This window comes from Phacochoerus africanus, chromosome 2 (assembly GCF_016906955.1).
Source record: "Phacochoerus africanus isolate WHEZ1 chromosome 2, ROS_Pafr_v1, whole genome shotgun sequence".
Taxonomy (NCBI): Eukaryota; Metazoa; Chordata; class Mammalia; order Artiodactyla; family Suidae; genus Phacochoerus; species Phacochoerus africanus.
Window position 1 is genome coordinate 131,905,610 of NC_062545.1, and position 20,508 is coordinate 131,926,117.

The 20,508-nt window shown below is 40.5% G+C and overlaps 1 protein-coding gene across 2 annotated transcripts in view; it reads right to left on the reverse strand.

Moving 5' to 3' along the window:
* Positions 1-1,399: 1,399 nt before the first annotated feature.
* NUSAP1 (nucleolar and spindle associated protein 1) overlaps positions 1,400-20,508 on the reverse strand; it is a 42,652-nt gene continuing 23,543 nt past the window's right edge. For both annotated transcript variants that reach the window (XM_047766664.1, XM_047766663.1), the window contains exons 5-11: positions 20,268-20,369; positions 18,595-18,704; positions 12,309-12,490; positions 9,818-9,960; positions 6,723-6,839; positions 3,828-3,936; positions 1,400-2,279 (exon numbers count right to left, since the gene is read on the reverse strand). In XM_047766664.1, the coding sequence (XP_047622620.1) occupies positions 2,186-2,279; positions 3,828-3,936; positions 6,723-6,839; positions 9,818-9,960; positions 12,309-12,490; positions 18,595-18,704; positions 20,268-20,369 (857 nt within the window). In that variant the 3' untranslated portion in view covers positions 1,400-2,185. The remainder of the gene's footprint in view (positions 2,280-3,827; positions 3,937-6,722; positions 6,840-9,817; positions 9,961-12,308; positions 12,491-18,594; positions 18,705-20,267; positions 20,370-20,508) is intronic.

Genomic DNA, 20,508 nt, shown 5'->3' on the forward strand with positions numbered 1-20,508 from the left:
AGAGAAAGAGATAGGACACTATAATATAGCCAGAGTACCCTAGGAGAGCCTGGTTTGAAATAAGAATACATAGGGAGTTTCTGTTGTGGCTCAGTGGTTAATGAACATGGTTAGTATCCATGAGGATTCTGGTTCAATTGACGTTGCTCAGTGGGTTAAGGATCTGGTGTTGCCATGAGCTGTGTTACAGGTCGCAGAGGAGGCTTGGATCTGGCATGGCTGTGGCTGTGGTTGTGGCATGGGCTGGCGGCTATAGCTCCAATTGGACCCTTAGCCTAGGACCCTCCATATGTATTGGGTGTGGCCCTAAAAAGACAAAAACAAAACAAAACACAAAAGCTGATAGCTTTTCCATTATCTTGGCTAAGATATGCTTTGTGTGTTTTCATGTAATTGCCTTTTCAGCTTTATTATTACCTTATTGAGGTATGTACCTTATATAACAAAGTTCATCTGTTTTAACTATACAATATTGTTTAGTTTTTTTTTTTAAACAGAATTTTGTAGTCTTTACACAAGGTAATTTTAGGAAAATTTTCTCATCCTAAAAAGAAATTTCAGTGCCCCTTTGTAGTCACTTAATTCCCACTCTCAGGCCTATAACTACTCTTTATCTATAGGGTTATCTTCTCTGGCTGTTTTATGTAAATAGAATCATAATATTATCTTTTGTGTCTGGCTTCTTTTCACTTGGCATAGTGTCTTTGTGATTCATCCATTTGTAGCATCTTATCAGTACTTCATTCTTTCTAGTGCATAATACTTTTGAATCCATTCATCTAGTGATGGACACTGGATTTCTCTCCATTTTTTGGCTACTACGAAAAATACTATTAAAATATTGGCACACAAATTTTGATGTGCACATGTGTTTTCATTTCTCTTAGGAGGAGAACTACTGGGTCATATGGTAGTTGCACAGTTAACTTTTTAAAGAACCACCAAACTGTCTTCCAAAGTGGTTGTATCATTGTACCTTCTCACTAGCAATGTATTTGACAGTTACCAGAGATTTCTTGATTGATCTGATTTCTGCCCCTAGATAGCAAAATCTGAGTTTATTAAATACCCTGTAGTGGGAGCTCCCTGGTGGCTCAGCAGGTTAAAGATCTGGCAATGTCACTGCTATGGCGCAAGATCTATCTTTGGCCCTGGATCTTGTGCATACTATGAGCGTAGCCAAAAAAAACCCTAAACACCCAGGAACATGCCATGTTCTATGGACTCATGTATATGTAACAGTAAGTACAGCAGAATCTGACAAGTGCTGTGAAAATGCAAAAGAAAGATATAGTCATTTCTTCTAAAAGTAGGAGTAGGAGGTCAAGAAAGGTTACACAGAGTACAAGTCAACTATTGTTTGTCTTGGCTGGTCAACCAAATTTTGGAGGCAAACTAGTTTACAAAGCACAAGAAAAAATTTTATTTATGAAAATCTTATAAAGTAGAAAACTCAGAAGCTCCACTCAAGTGTAACAAACATGGATATGATGGTAAACAACTCTGTAATCTTTTCTAGGAACTGAGTAAGATCTAAGTTTGATAGCATAGTAATCCTTAAAGTAGCAATCCTCTAATTTCAACATGGCTTTCTATATTTTTAAATAAGAAAGACTAGAATAAGCTATAGTTTTTAAGAATATATAGATGACAGTTACATGAAGTAATATGAACAAAGTTACACAGATAAATATTCACCTTACCAAACCATATGGTCCAGTTTCAGGAACAGTTCTAGTCTCTAGAGGATGAAGAGGTGGCCTTTGACAGCTTACCCTATTCTTAACTTGTTAGTGTTCAATTTCTACTGAAGCTTGTGGTATAATAAGCTACTATCAGGTAAAGACTTTTGCCTAGAGGAGGATTAAAGTTCTATTAATATTAGAGCCAGCAGAGGGAACTTGATATTAAAAATCTAGGTCAAGAAATCTATAGGAGTCTCTTTAGAAAACTGAGTCAGTTACAAAAGGGCTTATATAAAAACTATTTCAAAATAATATGTGAGTTTGAAAGGTAATAACATCTTTTTCGGGGTATAACATGTGAAGAAGCCACTAACACTACATATATATATGAACAAAAGTTAAGAGTAGGAAAAGGTCTTCTGACTAAAGTGAGAGGATAATATAAAAATATTTACAAAAAAGGATTCGGAATAAAGGAATATTTACGGGATGTTGAATTTTCAATATTTAGCCATGATGAGGCCCCTTCGAACTTCCAAAATCTTTTCTTTCTTCTCCTTTCGTTCTTGCTCATGTTTCTTCCGTTGCTTCTCCCTAAGAGGGACAGGTATTCATTAGGCTCTAGCAAAGCTCCAAAGAGAACACTTTAAAAGACCTGTTACTAGACTAATGTCCAAACTTAAAATGACATCCAGCACACTTTGGTAAAACACTCTTAGAGGATACTGTGCTCTATGTAGTTGTCTTTGTGATGGCAGCCATACCTATTAGTCATTGTTGTGTTAAAGGGCTAGAAATTGGTATCTTTTTTTTCTTTTTAGGGCCGCACCCACAGCATATGGACGTTCCCAGGCTAGGGTCAAATTGGAGCTACAGCAGCCGGCCTAACGCCGCAGCCACAGAACTAGGGATCTGGGCCGAGTTTGTGACCTATACCACAGTTCATGGCAACGCCAGATCCTTAAGCCACTGATTGAGGCTAGGGATCGAACCTGAAACCTCATGGTTCCTAGTCAGATTCATTTCCACTGCACCATGACGGGAACTCCGGTATCTTCTTTTTTGTGTTAAGGTAGCATTCTAAAATCAAGCATGAAAAAAACAAAAAAACCCCCCAAAAAACCCACTGCAGTACATGTGGTGCAATGGGATTGGCAGTGTCTTGGGAGTTCTGGGAGGCAGGTTCGATCCTCGGCCCAGGACAGTGAGTTAAGGGTCGGGCGTTGCTGCAGCTGAAGATTAGGTCAAAACTGCAGCTTGGATCTGATCCATGGCCTGGGAACTGCATATGCCACAGAGCAGCCAAAAAAGAAAAAAAAAAAAAAAAAAAAAGCATGGGATTGGAACCAGAAAGCACCTTGGAGATGGAATCCAGTCACTATAGTTTTTACAGTTTGTTTTAAATGAGAAACCTCTACCTCTGGAAGCCAAAGATCAAGCTCAAAATCACACTGTCTCAAGAATGTACTACAACTGGTATCAGGGTCTACTGACTTAAACCACTGTTTTTTGGGGGGAAGGAGAAAAAAATAAAAGGCCTTGAATCATGTTAATGATTTTAAAAGCAAATAATAAGGTCTTGGTGGTAGCTGACAAGTCAAGTGATAGGTAACCTTGTATCAGAAGAGTTTCATGCAGGGAACAGATTGACCAAACCAGGACCAGCTGCAGCCCATGGCTTTCATGCACCAAGAAGCCTCTAAGGAGCATCCTGGGCTTTCACCCTGTAGAGTCTTAAAGCCTAGTAAGTCTGGTTTCCCTGGGAGTGAGGAGTTTACACCTATCTGCACACGTATCTGCATACCTAGGTGCCCTGTACACTTGGATTAGTATCTGGAGGGACATTAGGTGCATTGTTTGGGCAAATAGGTCATCTAAGCTCTGAATCCAGTGTCATCTTCTGAATCACCTGCAGAGCTTTGGAAACAATACAGATGTTTGTGTTCCTTCTCAAACCTACTGAATTAGGACCCATTGTGGTATTACTGCCTTGGCACATGTACTTTTAGAAAGTTCTATATATAATTCCACTTGTACTCTCTTTAACACCACTATTGCTGCAACACTCCAACCGTAAGACGCTGCTTTTATATAGTCTTACAAAATTTAAAGAATTATAGAACTGGGCATTTAGGTACTTACCTGGTCTGGAGATGAGGTTGTTTATAAGTTTTCTTGTGGAAGCTAACTCTGTTTCCATGCTGACTCAGAGAATTATTTTCCTTAGATTGGCCCCATGGTTTCAGTTTTCCTGATTTAAGACAGAGATAAAGATAGATTTAAGACTCTTGTATTTATATTCCTCATTATCTCTTCATCTGTGGCTACCTGCTTGCTGTCAACATTTATTCATTTATTTATTTGCCTTTTTAGGCTGCACCTGCAGCATACGGAAGTTCCCAGGCTAGGGGTCAAATAGGAGCTGTAGCCGCCAGCCTATGCCACAGCCACGCAGGATCAGAGCCACATCTGTAACCTACACCACAGCTCACAGCAACGCTGGATCCTTAACCCACTGAGCGAGGCCAGAGTTCAAACTTGAGTCCTCATGGATACTAGTAGCGTTCATTAACCACTGAGCCATGATGGTAACTCCCATAGAAAGAAATCTTAATAGAGAAAAAAAATACTAATACTGAATACAATTACTTAGCACATTAAAAGAAGTCATAATAAACCAAGTAGTTTATCCCAAGGCTGCATAGGTATTATGTAATATTAAAGTAGTATTTCACCTGTGCAGTTTATTACCACCACATATTAACAAAGTATTTGGAATGGATCAAGTAGAAAGCTTTTGGCTTTAGAACTGAGACCAGGAGTTTCATTTGTGGCTCAGTGGTTAATAAATCTGACTAGGATCCATGAAGGTGCAGTTTCAATCCTTGGCCTTGCTCAGTGGGTTAAGGATCTGGCATTGCTGTGAGCTGTGGTGTAGGCTGGCAGATGCAGCTCTGATTTGACCCCTAGCCTGCAAACATCCATATGCCATGGGTGTGGCCATAAAAAGCAAAAAAATAAAAAATAAAAAATAACTGAGACCAAATATTTAGATATTTATGTACTACTTATATTTGTAGTTTGACCTATTTCTGAGTACCAATGATTATCATTTGCGGTGTTTCTCATTTTATAAAAAGGACTTTCACATCCGTTGCATCATTTGATCCTTTAAGTAACCACTGAAGTAGTACTTATTTTCCCTTCTATAAAAGAATTGTGACTTGTCTAGAACATAAAATAACAAACACAGATGAAGCTCTATACCAGGTTTTGTACCATAAGGAGAAATCAGTGGTGGTTAGTCATTCCCATAAATACTTTTTGAATACCTGGCATGTGCCAGAGACAGTTCTATGCTAGGAACGTAGCAGTGAACCAAGCAGTCAAAGGTCCTTGCTCTCTTGGGCTTACATTCCAGTGATAGAGTAGATAATAGTAAGACAACATCAGGTGGTGCCATGTGCTATGAAATGTAAAACCAGGTAAGGAGTAAAGTGTGGGGGGTGGGGTGGGGAGAGCCTTTCTAGGTTGCTGACAGTTGAGTGGGTGCCCCATTAAAACAAGGGAGCAAGCTGTGCAAAGGTCAATGGGAACAGTATTCCAGGTGGAGCAGGGTGATAACAAGTTCAAAGAGCTGGAGGAGGGAATGAGCTCTGTGAGTCTGAGGAGCTGAAACACCAGTGTGGTTAGCAGAGTCAGGGAAGGGAGAAGGCAATGCAATAAAAGTGGGAGAGAGATTAGCCTTAGGAGGTTCTGAACAAGGCAGGTATTCCTCTGATTTGTTTTTAAGGTTATAGTGGGGCAAAGAGGCTATTCTGGAAGCCCAGGTAAGACGATGACGACGCGGACTAAATTGAGTCACAGTGGAGGGGCAAAATGTGGTCAGATAAAAGTTGTTTCAATGATGGGGTTGAAAGGACTAGCTGATGGACTGGATATGGGATCTGAGGGCATGAGGAGCCAAAAATGATTCCTAAGCTTCTGACCTGACACTTGGCAGAGGTGCCATTGCTGTAGAAGGAAAAATGGGGTGAGAGAAGTGTTTTTAAACCATAGGTTAGTTTGACTCTTACCTCTAAATAAGACTTACATTATCATTATACATGTTTCATTAACATTAGTAATTTAAAGATAAACATTGTTACATGAACATGATTCTTATAGGGAGTTTTTTTGTTTTAAAGTAATTCTAGGAGTTCTCTTGTAATGCAGTGGGTTAAGGATCTGGAGTTGTCACTGCAGTGGCTTAGGTCGCTGCTATAGTGCAGGTTTGATCCCTGTCCCAGGAACATACACTACGGGTGCGGCCAAATCAAACAAGTAAATGAAAAACCAAACAAAGTAATTCCAGAAGCACTAGATAGATCACATTAAGTATGGCTGTTTTAAACAGATGTAAAGATACTTTAATATATTCCCAGGAGTAGTATTTGGCCCATAAATGTCACAGCTTGTTGGACTGATGGTTCTCAGCCTGGGATCCTTTAAAAATTAAAGAGAGAGTTCCCTTCGTGGCTCAGAGGTTAGCAAACCTGACTAGGATTCATGAGGACACGGATTCGATCCCTGGACTTGCTCAGTGGGTTAAGGATCCAGCTTTGCTGTAAGCGTGAGCTGCAGTAGTGGTGTATGTCACAGATGTGGCTCGGATCTGGCATTGCTGTGGCTGTGGCGTAGGCTGGCAGCTATAGCTCCAATTCAACCCCTAGTCTGGGAACCTCCATATGCCACAGGTGCAGCCCTAGAAAATTAAACATTTATTTACCCACAGGCTAATAACTCCCAAGTTTCTTGATTTTGGCTGAAGCTCTATTAATTTGTTGTAGTAACACTGGTTAGAAGTTGTCTTTGGTTAACAAAAACGTGAGATAATTATTTAGTATTTGTTTCATGGATAGTTTTAAAATCATGGGTCATGTGGATACATGGGCAGAGACAGGAATTCTAGGTCAAGTATGACTTCCACTGAGTCACTAAAATTCTTTACATTCTCAGATAGATGCAGAATTGTTTAATCAAAACACCCATACATACCTTTGTGTGGTTCGTAGGTGAGGGGACGAGACAAACTTGCTTTGAGATCAAACACTGGTTTTCTCTGGGAAGTCGGAGTCTGTGAGGCCTCTGCCGTTAACTTGAACGGAGTAATAACTAAAATACAAAATCCAAGAGCTTAATTAGAAAAAGACATGTTAAAGTATCATTTCTCAGTCTTAAAAATGGAATTTAATATGAACAGTATGAAACAGATGTAGGTTAAAAAGGAGGAGAAAAGAGTAATTGAGGAAAACTAACCCCTGAGATTTGTTCGCCTGTTAGCAGCTTCCTATGGAGCCTAAATATTGTGACATTTCCTAGGATTAACTGGAGTCTAGATTCCTGTTAAAAGAATTAACTGGGTAATTTCTCAGACTATTTCTAATATTATCTACTCTTTAAAAATTATTATCATTGGAGTTCCTTCCATGGCAAAGTGGGTTAAGTATCTGACTGCATTGGCTCAGGTGCTGCCGAGGTGTGGGTTTGAGCCCTGGCCTGGCACAGTGGGTTAAAGGATCTGGTGTTGCCACAGCTGTGGCTCGGATTCAATCCCTGGCCCAGGAACTTCCGTATGCTGTGAGTGTGGCCATTTAAAAAAAGTTATGTATTATTAATAACATTTTCATTAACAGATATAAATCCTGCAAGGAACCTAATCACATAGAGATAAAAAGATCCATGGCTCTGGTTGTTACTAATGAAGGCTGTTATTAAAGAATGTGAATGTAGGTTACGAAGCTCAATCACACCAGGATGATGTAATTTAGTAAGCCCCATTTTTGCTACAGTTGGGCAGCACATATCTGACTCATTTTGCAAAATCCTTTCTCCTCATAGGTTGTATTCAAGACCATTGTCAAATGTTGGCACTTGCTTGTATATGTGACCAAGTGACCAGGATCAGGATTGCCTAGTGAAATGACACAGAAAAGCACAGAACTTCTGTGCTGAAGCCATCCCACTGTGTTATCTCCATATTTGTCAGGGTGGTAAACAATGGGGCTATCACTCACTGCTCACGAGAGAATACACTGGGACATTCAACCAGTAACAGAAGTATCTGCATACCCAACTATTCAGCAATCCACTCCTCATCTTGAGAAACTTTTTTTTTTTCTTTTTAAGGCCACAGGTACAGCATATGGAAGTTCCCAGGCTCAGGGTCAAATCAGAGCTATAGCTGCAGGCCTATGCCACAGCCACATCAATGTGGTGGGATCAGAGCTATATCCACGACCTATACCACAGCTCATGGCAATGCCAGATCCTTAATTCACTGATCGAGGCCAGGGATCAAACACATATCCTCTTGGATACTAGTTGGGTTCATTTCCACTGAGCTACAAAAGGAACCCCCTCTCCAGAAACTCTTGTATGTGGACAGGAGAATGTTCTAGAAGGGTCATAGCTATATAAAATTACAAAAGTTGGAAATACCCACAGATCCATGAGCAGTAAAATGGCTAAGATGAAATATATCCATACTATTGAAAATCACAGTGAAAATGAATGAACTGTAGCTCCTTTATCAATATAGATGAATCCTGAAACATACTGAATGAATAAAGGAAGAAACCACAAGAAAAAAATCTAATACTTTGATTTTATTTATATAAAGTTCATATTTGATAACTGGGTAAAAAAGTGATCCCATCCAAACTGGGCACACCCGAGTTGCTCAGAATATGGCAAACATTGTCTGTGAGCATTTGTGAGGCCTTTCCCATTACTAGACAGGTGGCTGCTGCTCAGTGTCCCCTGTTCCATGTAAAATGACATGGCAAGTCTACTCTCTGGTTTTTTTAGCCCTGCTTTCTGCCCAGGCCCCTTTCTTCCCCTATTATAGGATAATTTAGAATGTTATATGGAATGTGTGTTTGCTGTGGTGTAAGTAAGATTAAGTGTTAGTGGGAATAAGAAGTCATTTAGAAGAATATAAATTTGCTATTCCCACCTCTGCATTCTCTAGCAATTTAGTTTGTCAGTTTCACTATTTAGTCTTTTTTTTATTTTTTTGCCACACCTGAGACATGTGGAATTTCCCAGGCCAGGGATCAAACCCAAGCCACAGCAGCGACCTGAGCTACTATAGTGACAATGCTAGATCCATAACCCACTGTGCCACTAGGAAACTCCTCACTATTCAGTCTTTGATTTAGGTGTTTAAAGGCATGACAGAATCCTCAGAGTTGTCACACTGATAATTACCAACAATTATCCTCTAGTCTCGGGGAACCTGGCAGTCCTTCCTTCTTGTGTAATCAAGGCTCTTAACAGCCATTCAATAGGACCCCCCCCCTTTTTTTTTTTGCTTTTTAGGGCCACATTCACAGCATACGGAAGTTCCCAGGCTAGGGGTTGAACTGGAGCTGCAGCTGCTGGCCTACACCACAGCAACAGAGGATTGGAGCCGAGTCTGCAACCTATACCACAGGTCATGGCAATGCTGGATCCTTAACCCACTGAGCAAGGACAGGGATGGAACCTGCGTCCTCATGGATCCTAGTCGGGTTTGTTAACCACTGAACCATGAAGGGAACTCCTCAACAGGACGCTGAAAAGAATTCTCATATACTCAGTACTAATACACAGGCCTTACCCTGATGGTGATACTGTTTTAAACCTTCACACTGCTTTTGCAGTGTTCTTTCGAAAACCACCTGGTTCTTCATAGGTGAAGATGAAGTAGACTGTGTGTAGAAAATGATCTATATGGCTTATTCTGGCTTATATAATCTATTAGTTCATTTAGTCCATGAACTCTTGGTCTTGTCAGTTTCAGAGTCTTACAGAACCATTCAGAGACCATGATGAATACTGTGATCCTCCCCTAATCCCGGAAGGGGCTGAATGTTCTTTGAGGAGGGTCACCACCTTAGGATTTGTCTTGGACAGGATGGAGTCCTCAGGCAGATATCAGTTTTTTGGTCTGTGTTTCTGGCATTTTCTTCACCAGTATAAATGACAAATGTTCTATAGAGAAATCTTTACTTTAGATTCTGTAGATATGGAGAGGCTTTAAGGAAACAGAGTTAATCATTTTAGGAAGTTATATGGCTTAAAAATGAACTAGAAGGGTTTCTGTTTACCAGCGGTGGTCTTTAACTTGTGTGTCCCAAACACAGCCTGGCCTTTTGGGGTGCTCCTAGATGTAGTCACATGTGGGGACTTTCTGGCAGGAGTCTTGGTCAGTGAACGCTTATGCTCATTATCTTGAGTAGCAGCTGAAAACCTAAATAGGATGGTGGAGTGTAAGACATGAATACTTGTGTCAAAAAAAATAACTTGTGTCAAGCTTCTCAACAAAATCCCTACCCATCACCAAGCACTGAAAGGGCTTCAATAAATATTTGCATAAATGAACCTCTTTTGCAGAAAAGACATGTTCTCTCTTTTTTGTTGTTGTTGTTTTTTTGCTTTTTAGGGCCACACTTGTGGCATATGGAAGTTCCAAGCTAGGGGGATAAGAGCTACAGCTGCTGGCCTACACCACAGCCACAGCAGCACAGGATCCGAGGCGTGTCTGCGACCTACACCACAGCTCACAGCAATGCCGGATCCTTAACCCACTGAGCAAGGCCATGGATCGAACCTGCAACCTCATGGTTACTAGTTGGATTCATTTACACTGCGCCACGACAGGAACTCCCAAAGACATGTTCTTAAGCAATGATATTAGAGCAAATCGTTTATCAGCTTTTGTTATTGGAAAATAGGATTTGTATTCTCTGCTCTCACTGTATTGGACAATGACAGTATAAAGCAGACCTTGAAGGAGATGACTTGGCCTCAAGGTATAATATAATAGGTGTTTGAAGAAACTCCTCTTTTTTCTCTTCCCGGTGAGGGCAAGTCAGAGGGAGTGGAAGACTGTTATGCCAAATGAGAGATAGGAACATTTCTTCCATCTTCCAAGAAGAATGGCATTCATTTCAGTGGTACCTAAGCCCATTCTCTACTCAGAGCAACCTGCTATAAATGTTTCTCATTGATTTTCTTCCTTTCTTTTTTATTATTTTTGTTTTGTTTTGTTTTTTAGGGCCACACCTGTGGCACAAGGAAGTTACTAGGCTAGGGATCAACTGGAGCTGCAGTTGCTGGCCCATGCCACAGCCACGTGGGATCCAAGCTACACCTGTGACCTACACTTGAAGCTCGAGGCAATGCCACATCTTTAACCCATAGAGCAAAGCCAGAGATTGAACCCACATCCTCGTGTTTACTAGTTGGGTTCTTAACTCACTGACCACAATGGGAACCCCCCTCATTGATATTCTGATGCAGACTTTTTCTACATTTATCATCTCTGAAACTAGAATGTGTTGTACAATTGCTAGCATGTCAGAGTTAGTTGGCAGTGATTTTTCTTAGTGGTTCATAAAGTAATAGTAAGCTTTCAGTTGACAGTGTTTTAAATTCAGTGAAAATCCAGTAATGGCAGATATAAATATACATAGGGTTGGTGGTAGGGGGTTAACAGAAGGGAACTTCTGGACTTCTAACTAAAGAATGATAGTGATCCTGAACCAACACCCAAATCGTTACCAAAGACTTTTGTGTTAGGAGAGGTGCTACCAAGTCCGGGCTGCTCCGCCCCCTATGTGAAACAACAGCTAGCCCCTGACCATTGTGTTCTTAACTAGTAACAAATAAAATCAGAACTGCCAAGTATAAGTACTTCTATTCCAAGCTCACCTGATAAACAGAAGTTCAAACTCGGGTATTTTCCAGCTTTAGAAACTATGTCAGATTGGAGTTTCTGTTGTGGCTCAGCAGGTTAAGAACCCAACTAGTTTCCATGAGGCTGGATGTTTAACCCCTGGCCTTGGAGATGTGGCTCAGATCTGGCATTGCTGTGGCTGTGGTGGAGGCTGGCAGCTGCAGCTTCAATTCAACCCCTAGCCTGGGAACTTCCATATGCCACAGGGGCAGCCCTAAAAAAAGAAAAAAGAAAAAAACTATGTCAGATAATTGTGTGTGTTGGGGAAGTTACCATACACCAGTTCTATTAGATGCTACAAATGTCCTTAAAAAAGAGAATCCAATTTTAGTATTAAAACAACAGAGTTGAAGGCCACACTGATGTCAGGAAAGGCACACAAAAAACATGGATCAGCAGGGCATGAGATAGCTATGCCACTGCAGTGTCCAGTGGGGGTACCAGGTTCATACTTTAAGGTGACTTAATTCTTTCATTCACTGCCTTGAGAGATTTTTGTTAGCAATTTGGCTTTAACTTTATACTTCAGTCAATGGGAAAATTTCTCTTTACACATCTTTGCAGACAGCCATTAAATTAATAAAATATCCACATCTATCTTACTTTCTATCTTTTTTTGCAAATCAAATATGCACTTAGGGAAGGTGAATAAAACAAGAAAACTAAACACAAATTTCAGGGGAAAAAAGATGAGAACTTATAAAAACCATTTGCTCATCTTTCTCTCTGTTCCCATCCACTTTCCCCTTTTTCATCAACATTAACATGTATTTGATGCAGTCCACCTGAAATGTACCCGAAGTAGTAAAGACCTCACTTTGAGACCTCACCCCCGCATCCATTTTGCAGCTCTTCTTTACCTGACGTTCATTTTGGCTGCTGAGAGAGCGGGACGCTTGGTGGACCCCTTCCCACATAAGGCACTCCGACCTGTGTGGGGCCGGCCCTGGGAGCGCCGCTGGCTGCCGGGGTTACCAGCGCCGGACAGTCTTCCTCGCAGAGGAACTGGAGTTGCCAGCACACTCTTAGTGATGAGCTGCTTCTGAAGAAAAGGGAAATGCACCGCATTAAAGCTTGGCCCCTTAGACAGTGTTGTCTCCCAGGCAGAGGGCAGGAGAGCGCCCCCATTCATCCCATCCCATCCCCACTTAGAACCCTGTAACCCTTCCTTCTCCACTGCCTCACGCTGGCCTACCTGCCTGGCTGGTGGGGCAGTTCCCTGCACCTGGGTTGCTAGGGGGACTCTGATTTAAGAGAAACTTCTGGTTGTGCTGGGTGATGTGTTCCAGAAAGCCTTTCCTGGCTACCACTAGCCAGGTATTTTCCAACTAGAGAAAGCACTGGCTGGTGGGGCAGTTCCCTGCACCTGGGTTGCTAGGGGAACTCTGATTTAAGAGAAACTTCTGGTTGTGCTGGGTGATGTGTTCCAGAAAGCCTTTCCTGGCTACCACTAGCCAGGTATTTTCCAACTAGAGAAAGCAGGTGGCTAAACAGTCCCCTGTGGCCAGAAAGGGAGGATAAATCAGTTCTCTTGGAAAGATTGTTCCTTTAAGAACATATGCAGTTTACTAAATACACACTCAGACTATGTAAATAGCTCATGGAATCTACAAATAATTTAAAGTTCTTTTAAAATGTTTTTAATTTTAATTTTTTTCTGGCTACACCCTTGGCATGTGGAAGTTCCCAGGTCACAGATCAAACCCACACCATAGTAGCCTCCCAAAGTGCAGAAGTAACAATGCCAGATCCTTAACCCACTGTACCACTAGGGGACTCCTAAAGTTCTTTTTAAAAATCTCAAGTAATGCAAGGAGGGAGGGAGGGAAATGCTTTCTCAGAACTGGCAGGGAAGGGTTCCACTCACATTACTTTTTTTGGATAGTGTCAAAGCCCAAAGAGTGATTGAATGTTTTACTATCATTAGTCTAAGCTCTGCTGTAAGTGGAAGAAATCTAACTTTATGAACTGAAAACAGAGGTAGGACTATTGAAAATGACAATGTAAAGCCAAGACATAACATTCTGATTATATTCTATGAAATACAAGAAATTAGAATTATGTTAACTTCTCAATTTGACCCACAAGCAGAAGAGATTCTCATCTTGTGAGACCAATTTAAAACCAGGATATTTAGTCAATACATATCTTTACCATAAGCTGAGAACTCACTTGGATGTACCAAGTATCATGTTACATCTAATCACATCTTTATGCCTTCTATCCTTCACTTAAATTCCAACTTTCCACATTGTCTCCTCACAGTTCACTTGCTGCCAGTTGAACCATCAATTCTGCATCTTTGTTTAAGCAACTCATAATGTTTCAATGATTGTATTCACACTGAGTACCAATCTTTATGACTTTTCCAGGAAGACTATTAGGCTCTGACTCTAGTAGCACTAATTTATTTTGTCTGCAGTATATCTAATCAATTCTTCCCTTTCTTTGAACAACAAGAAAAAAATCCTACAAAAGCAAACGGCTCAATCATACATACATAAAAATGTGAGTTAAGGATGAAACATACAGAAAAATAATAAAAGTACAAAAATAAATATAAGAGCATATCTTTATGATCTTGGGACAGGCAGGCTAGGACAAAAAATTCAGATTTAAAAGGAAAAGTTGATGGAGTTCCCATTGTCACTCAGTGGAAACGAAGATGTGGGTTTGATCCCTGGCCCCACTTAATGGGGTAAGGATCTGGCGTTGCTGTGGCTGTGGCCGTGGCCAGCAGCTGCAGCTCCACTTTGACTCCTAGCCCGGGAACTTCCATATGCCACGCTGTGCCCTAAAAATAAAACAAAAACAAAAAAAAAGGAAAAGGTGGACAGTTGAATAAAACAATAAAACCTTCCACAAGGTGAAAGATATAAACTGTGGAAAAATATTTGGAACATATAATATATATCATTAATATAGATAAGTGGCTCATAAATTGGCAAAAATTAAGAAAAAGCCAATTCACAGAAAAACTGCCAATTATAAAGAGTTGTAACATAAACATGTAACAGATAATGATCAAAGAAATGCAGAATCACCTGGGATTGTTTCCATCTAAAGATCAAAAAATTTGATCATTCCCAAAACATAGGCAGAATGCACTTTGACATAAATCACAGCAACATCTTGTTTGATCCACCTCCTAGAATAATGACAACAAAAGCAAACCAATGGGACCTAATTAAATCCAAAAGCTTTCACACAGCAAAAGAAACCATTAAAAAAAAAACCAAAAAGACAATCCACAGAATGGGAGAAAATCTTTGCAAACAATACAACAGACAAAGGCCTACTCTCCAGAATATACAAACAGCTCATACAACTCAACAACAACCAAAAAACTCAATTGAAAAATAAGCAGAAGATCTAAATAGACATTCTTCCAAAGAGGACATATGGTTGGCCAGTAGGCACATGAAAAATTGCTCAACATCACTAATTATTAGAGAAATGCAAATCAAAACTACAATGAGGTACCATCTCACACCAGTCAGAATTAACAAGTCAACAAATAACAGATGCTGGAGAGGGTGTGGAGAAAAGGGAACCCTCCTACACTGTTGGTGGGAATGTAAATTGGCACAACCACTGTGGAAAACAGTGTGGAGGGTGCTCAGTAAAATAAATATAGAACTACCATATAATCCATCAGCTTCCCTCCTGGGCATGTATCTGGACAGAGCTACAATTCAAAAAGATACATGCACCTGTATGTTCATAATAGCACTATTCTCAATAGCCAAGACATGGAAAAAACCTAAATGTCCATCAACAGATGAATGGATTAAGATGTGGTACACATATAATAGAATACCACCCAGCCATTAAAAAGGACAAAAAAAAAATGCCATTTGCAGCAACATGGATGCAACTAGAGATTCTCATACTGAGTGAAGTCGGAAAGAGAAAAATACCAGAATATATCACTTATATGTGGAATATAAAATATGGCACAAATGATCCTATGTACAAAACAGAAACAGATCATGGATCTGGAGAACAGACTTGTGGTTGCCGGGGGGGGGGGGGGGGTGGGGGCGGAGGGGGAGGCACTGAGATGGTTGGGGAGTTTGGGTTGAAAGATGCAAACAATTACATTTAGAATGGATAAACAATGGAGTCCTATTGTAAAATGCAGGGAACCTTGTCTAGTTTCTTGGGATAGAACATGATGGAAGATAGTATGAGAAAAAGAATGTGTTTACAGCAGGAATTGACACAGCACTGTAAAGCAACTATGGTGTAATAAAAAAATAAAATTGGGGAGCTCCTGTTGTGGCTCAGCAGGTTACAAACCTGACTAGGATCCATGAGGATGTGGGTTCAATCCCTGACCTCGCTCAGTGGGTTAAGGATCTGGCGTTGCCGTGAGCTGTGGTGTAGGTCGCAGAAGCAGCTTGGATCTGGTGTGGATGTGGCTGTGGCTGGCAATTGCTTCTCCAATTTGACCCATAGCCTGGGAACTTCCATATGCTGCAGGTGCGGCCCTCGGAAAAAAAAAAAAAAATTGATCATTCCCACCATTAGCAAAGTAAACAGACATCTTGGAGCACAAGGTTTCTGATCATTGTAGCAGAAGAGCCATTTGGCAATTAATTCAAACAGGTTTCCCTCCTCTAATCATTAAAGAAGAGACTGGTCATGGCCAGGATGATTCTAGAATATCTGCTCATTTCTTATTATCCATCACTACCTGAATAACTAATCCCCAAACATGTCAACTGTCAAGAAAAACTTCATATTAGCTATGGTGAAATCTCTGTAATTGTTTTTCATTCATCAATGTCCAAGAGATCATACCAAATAACCCATCTTGATTGGCCAATTCCTTAAACAATGGGGGTGGGGTGGGACTTAGAACTGAATCATTCAGGTGGGGCTATCTTCTAAACAACATGAGATAGGAGTTCCTTTTGTGGCTCAGTGGTCAACGAACCCGACTAGGATCCATGGGGATGCAGTTTCGATCCCTGGCCTTGCTCAGGGTTAAGGATCCGGCATTGCTGTGAACTGTGGTGTAGGTTGCAGACAAGGCTCGGATCCCATGTTGCTGTGACTGTGGTGTAGGCCGGCAGCTATAACTCTGATTAGACCCTAGCCTGGGAACTTCCATATGCTGTGGGTGTGGCCCTAAAAAACAAAAACAAAACCCCCAGAACAAGATAAGCTACTCATGAATTCAGCACAGCTTCAAGGCTACATGCAAGTGTATGGCTGAAGCAGCTGTTTTGCCATAACTTTTACCTGGAAAATTAACTTATCCATATTATGTACTATAGAAAGCTTGACTTGCAGTAAATACTTAAGAAGACTCAGCTTCATGGTAAGGAAAGTGAGTGGCCCTCCTTCCAGGCATATTTACAGCTAGCTCATGTATATGCAGAAAAAGAAGCTAACTGTTCACTTTTTGTAAAGCATCAGCATGCCCCCTCCCTTTTTAGTTTTATTTTTAGCTCTCGGCATGAGGTAGTTCCTGGGCCAGGAATCAAACCCGAGCCACAGCAGTGACCACACCAGATCCTTAACACACTAGGCCACCAGGGAACTCTCCTCCTCCTCTTCTAAGTCCTCCTAGCCTTCTGTGTTAGTATTCAGCTATGAATGTTTTGATACTTAGTCCTTGCTAATATTTAAGAGACTTTTTTTTCTTTCTTTCTTTTTAGGGCCACCCCTGCAGCATACGGGAAGTACCTGATCTAGGTGTTGAATCAGAGCTGCAGCTGCCAACCTACACCACAGCAACATCAGATCCGAGCTGCATCTGCGACCTGTGCTGCAGCTTGCAGCAATGCTGGATCCTTAACCCACTGAGCGGGGCCAGAGCTTGAACCTGCATCCTCATGGATACTAGCTGGGTTAACCTGCTAAGCAACAACGGGAATGCCTTAGGAGTCTGTTTTATAAACATATTGAGTATCTCTTCTCTGGATTGTCCAATCCAGATTGTTAAGTCAGTATGAAGGAATGGAGATCTTTAATGCCATGACCTGGGTATGCTGCTGTTTGCTAGAAGGTTGATAAACAGTGTCTTCAACTGTGGTAACAAGTGGTTTTATAAATACTGTTCAAATAAACATTCATCACCCAAGATTAAGCTTCTAAGAACTGTATTTTTTGTTTGTTTAAATTATTTAGAACTTATTACCCAGTGCATTTCCCCATTGGCACTGGTATCAGAGAGCTCAAGACTCAAAGGAGTGACTGATATAACAGACATTGTACTACATTTTCTGCCCCTTTAAAATCAGCCTAATACTGTTTTGTGTTATGTGTAATAGCACAAACTGCCTCAAATTCCTTACCAAAAAAAAAAAAAAGCAGGTTATTATATATTAATAAATTAAAAAATGTTTCCTAGCCATCTATGAGATATCCCATCTATGTAACACCAGATACCATGTAAGACAGTAATAGCAACTTCTTAGGATGTTATCAACACACTATTTTGCTAACTCAACCTTGGGGTTGACTTCACCTTTTCTTACTCAAAGGCACTTTGAATCCAGCAGGACTTGGCCTGAAGGACCACACTCAGGGAGCTCATTTAAGGTAAGACTTCAAGTTAGCCACTGTTCATCACTTTTTTCCTTTAGTTAGGAAATGGGGAAAGAAGATAGATTCAGCCATAAATCAACTCTTTGCCAACAAAAGTGACAGGCACAATGTCTGAATGTGGAAAACAGAACAACTTAATCTTTTTTCTTTTACTGTTTACTTTTGGAATTCTTTTTTTTTTTTCTTTTACTATTTACTCGTGTGGTTTTATTTAAAAAATTTGAAGAATTTTTATAGAATTCTTTTATAGTAAGGATTCACTCCTTTATCTGAAGAATTTTGAAAATTCTCAAAAACCAATTTAAAATAATAAAGATACAAACTTGAACAAATCCATTCCACTGGTAGAGTAATAGAAAGCTGGTTGTATTAACCATGGTTTAGTGCCATAATTTTGAGAGTCTCCTGATGGTTTAGTGGTTGGGATTCAGTGCTTTCACCACTGTAGCCCAGGCTCAATCCCTTGTCTGGGACCCGAGATCCCACATCAAGCCACTCCACCGCGCACGTATGTACACACACACACACACACACACACACACACACACACACACACACACGAAGAACATAATTTTATCAACATACCTTCAGTTCATTAAATGAATTGCGTTCTTCAAAATGTTTCTTTTTTCTCTCAATATATTGATCAATGGACTCCATTTCCTTAAAATGAGCCTCATGAAGCTTCTTAAAGTCTGGAATATTCCCCCAAATATGAAAATTAACAACACGAAATCCATTTATTCACCTCCCCCGTGTTTTTCTGTTAACGCTGTTCTTGTCTCGGCTTCCTGACATTCAACTTCAACATCATTTTTGCTAAAATTTTAATTTCAAAACATTTAGTTTTTGGAAATGCAGGGGGCAAAGCATAGTCATATTCTAAATTATTAAACATTAACCATTTCTCCATTGTTCATTTCACTGCTAACTGACATCTTGGTTTGGTCCACAGGATAAGAAAAGATAAACAGATTTATCTTTTCTCGTCATCAATTAATGAATGGCCTTTACCTAGTCATAAATTTGACATTTTATAATGCTTATTTAGAAAAGCTCTTTGCCAAGGACTGGCAACCTTTTTCTGTAAAAGGGCAGACAATAAACATCTTAGGCTTGGTGGCCACATACAGTACGGGATCTGTCTCAGATTGTTCCTTTTTTTTGGTCTTTTAAGGGCGGCACCTGAGGCACATGGAGGTTCCCAGGCTGGGGTCGAATCAGAGCTGTAGTGGCCAGCCTACACCACAGCCACAGAGCAACATAGGATCCAAGCTGCGTCTGCGATCTATACCACAGCTCACGGCAATGCTGGATCCTTAATCCACTGAGCAAGGCCAGGGATCAAACCCACATCCTTATGGATACTAGTCGGGTCTGTTACCACTGAGCCAAGATGTGAACTCCCAGACTCTTCCTTTATACAAACCTTTAAAACTGTAAAAACTAAAACAAAAAAGTGTAGCTCAAGGGCTACACTTGAGCTCAAGGGCTATAAGATAGGCCAGGGTGCTCTGTGCTGTTCTAATTAGTTATAATTAAGTATTAGAATTTCTAATATATGCTGAGCAGCATTTTAAGTTCTATACACATACATCACTCAGTGAATATTTCATGTGCCAGGCACTAGAGATAGAGAATTACATGCCCAGAAATGGAGCCCTTTAGACTTACTACTTTTTTTTTTGCTTTTTTAGGGCCGCACTTGTGGCCCTAAAAGGGGTCCAACTGGAGCTGTAGCTGCCAGCCTAAGCCACAGCCACAGCAATGCCAGATCCTACACCACAGCTCATGGCAACGCTGGGTACCTAACCCACTGAGCAAGGCCAGGACTCAAACCCCAACCTCATGGTTCCTAGTCGGAGACATTTCTATTGCACCATGACAGGAATTCCTAGACTTACTACTTAAAAAAAAAATTTATTACTAGATGGACATTGCTAAATATTTTATACACATTAATTCTCAGATATTTATTGAATATTTGCTACACACTAATTGCTCTGCTAGGTCATCAGAAGTGGAAAACTATCATAATTAACCCATGTATAACATGATGAAATAGGCGGTTTAATTATTCCCACTTTAAACTGAGGAAGTGGGTTATTGAGAAAAGTAAGTTGCCCAAGGTCTCATATGGAGACAGTGAGGGAATGAGGCCACAAGCCACAGATCTAGCAGCTGAGGGAGGGCACTGCCTCTGCAACATCTGCCCAAGGGGGCCAACCATTATTCATTCCTTCGTGTGCAAAACTTACTTGGAGTAGTGCTTGCAGTTTTTTTATTTTTTCCAGGTTTGGGAAACTCATCTGTATAGACAGACTTCTTTTTTTCTGAAGGTACCTTTGAAACTTCAGGACCTAAATCCAGAGATACAGAACTAATGAAAGATTTCCAAAAAATTATTCCCATTTAGAAACGCTTATTAGTTAACATGGAGCATTTTCATGTGAACGCTTTCTGGCAAGGTACTGGGAGAAATAGCACAAAGAATTAGTT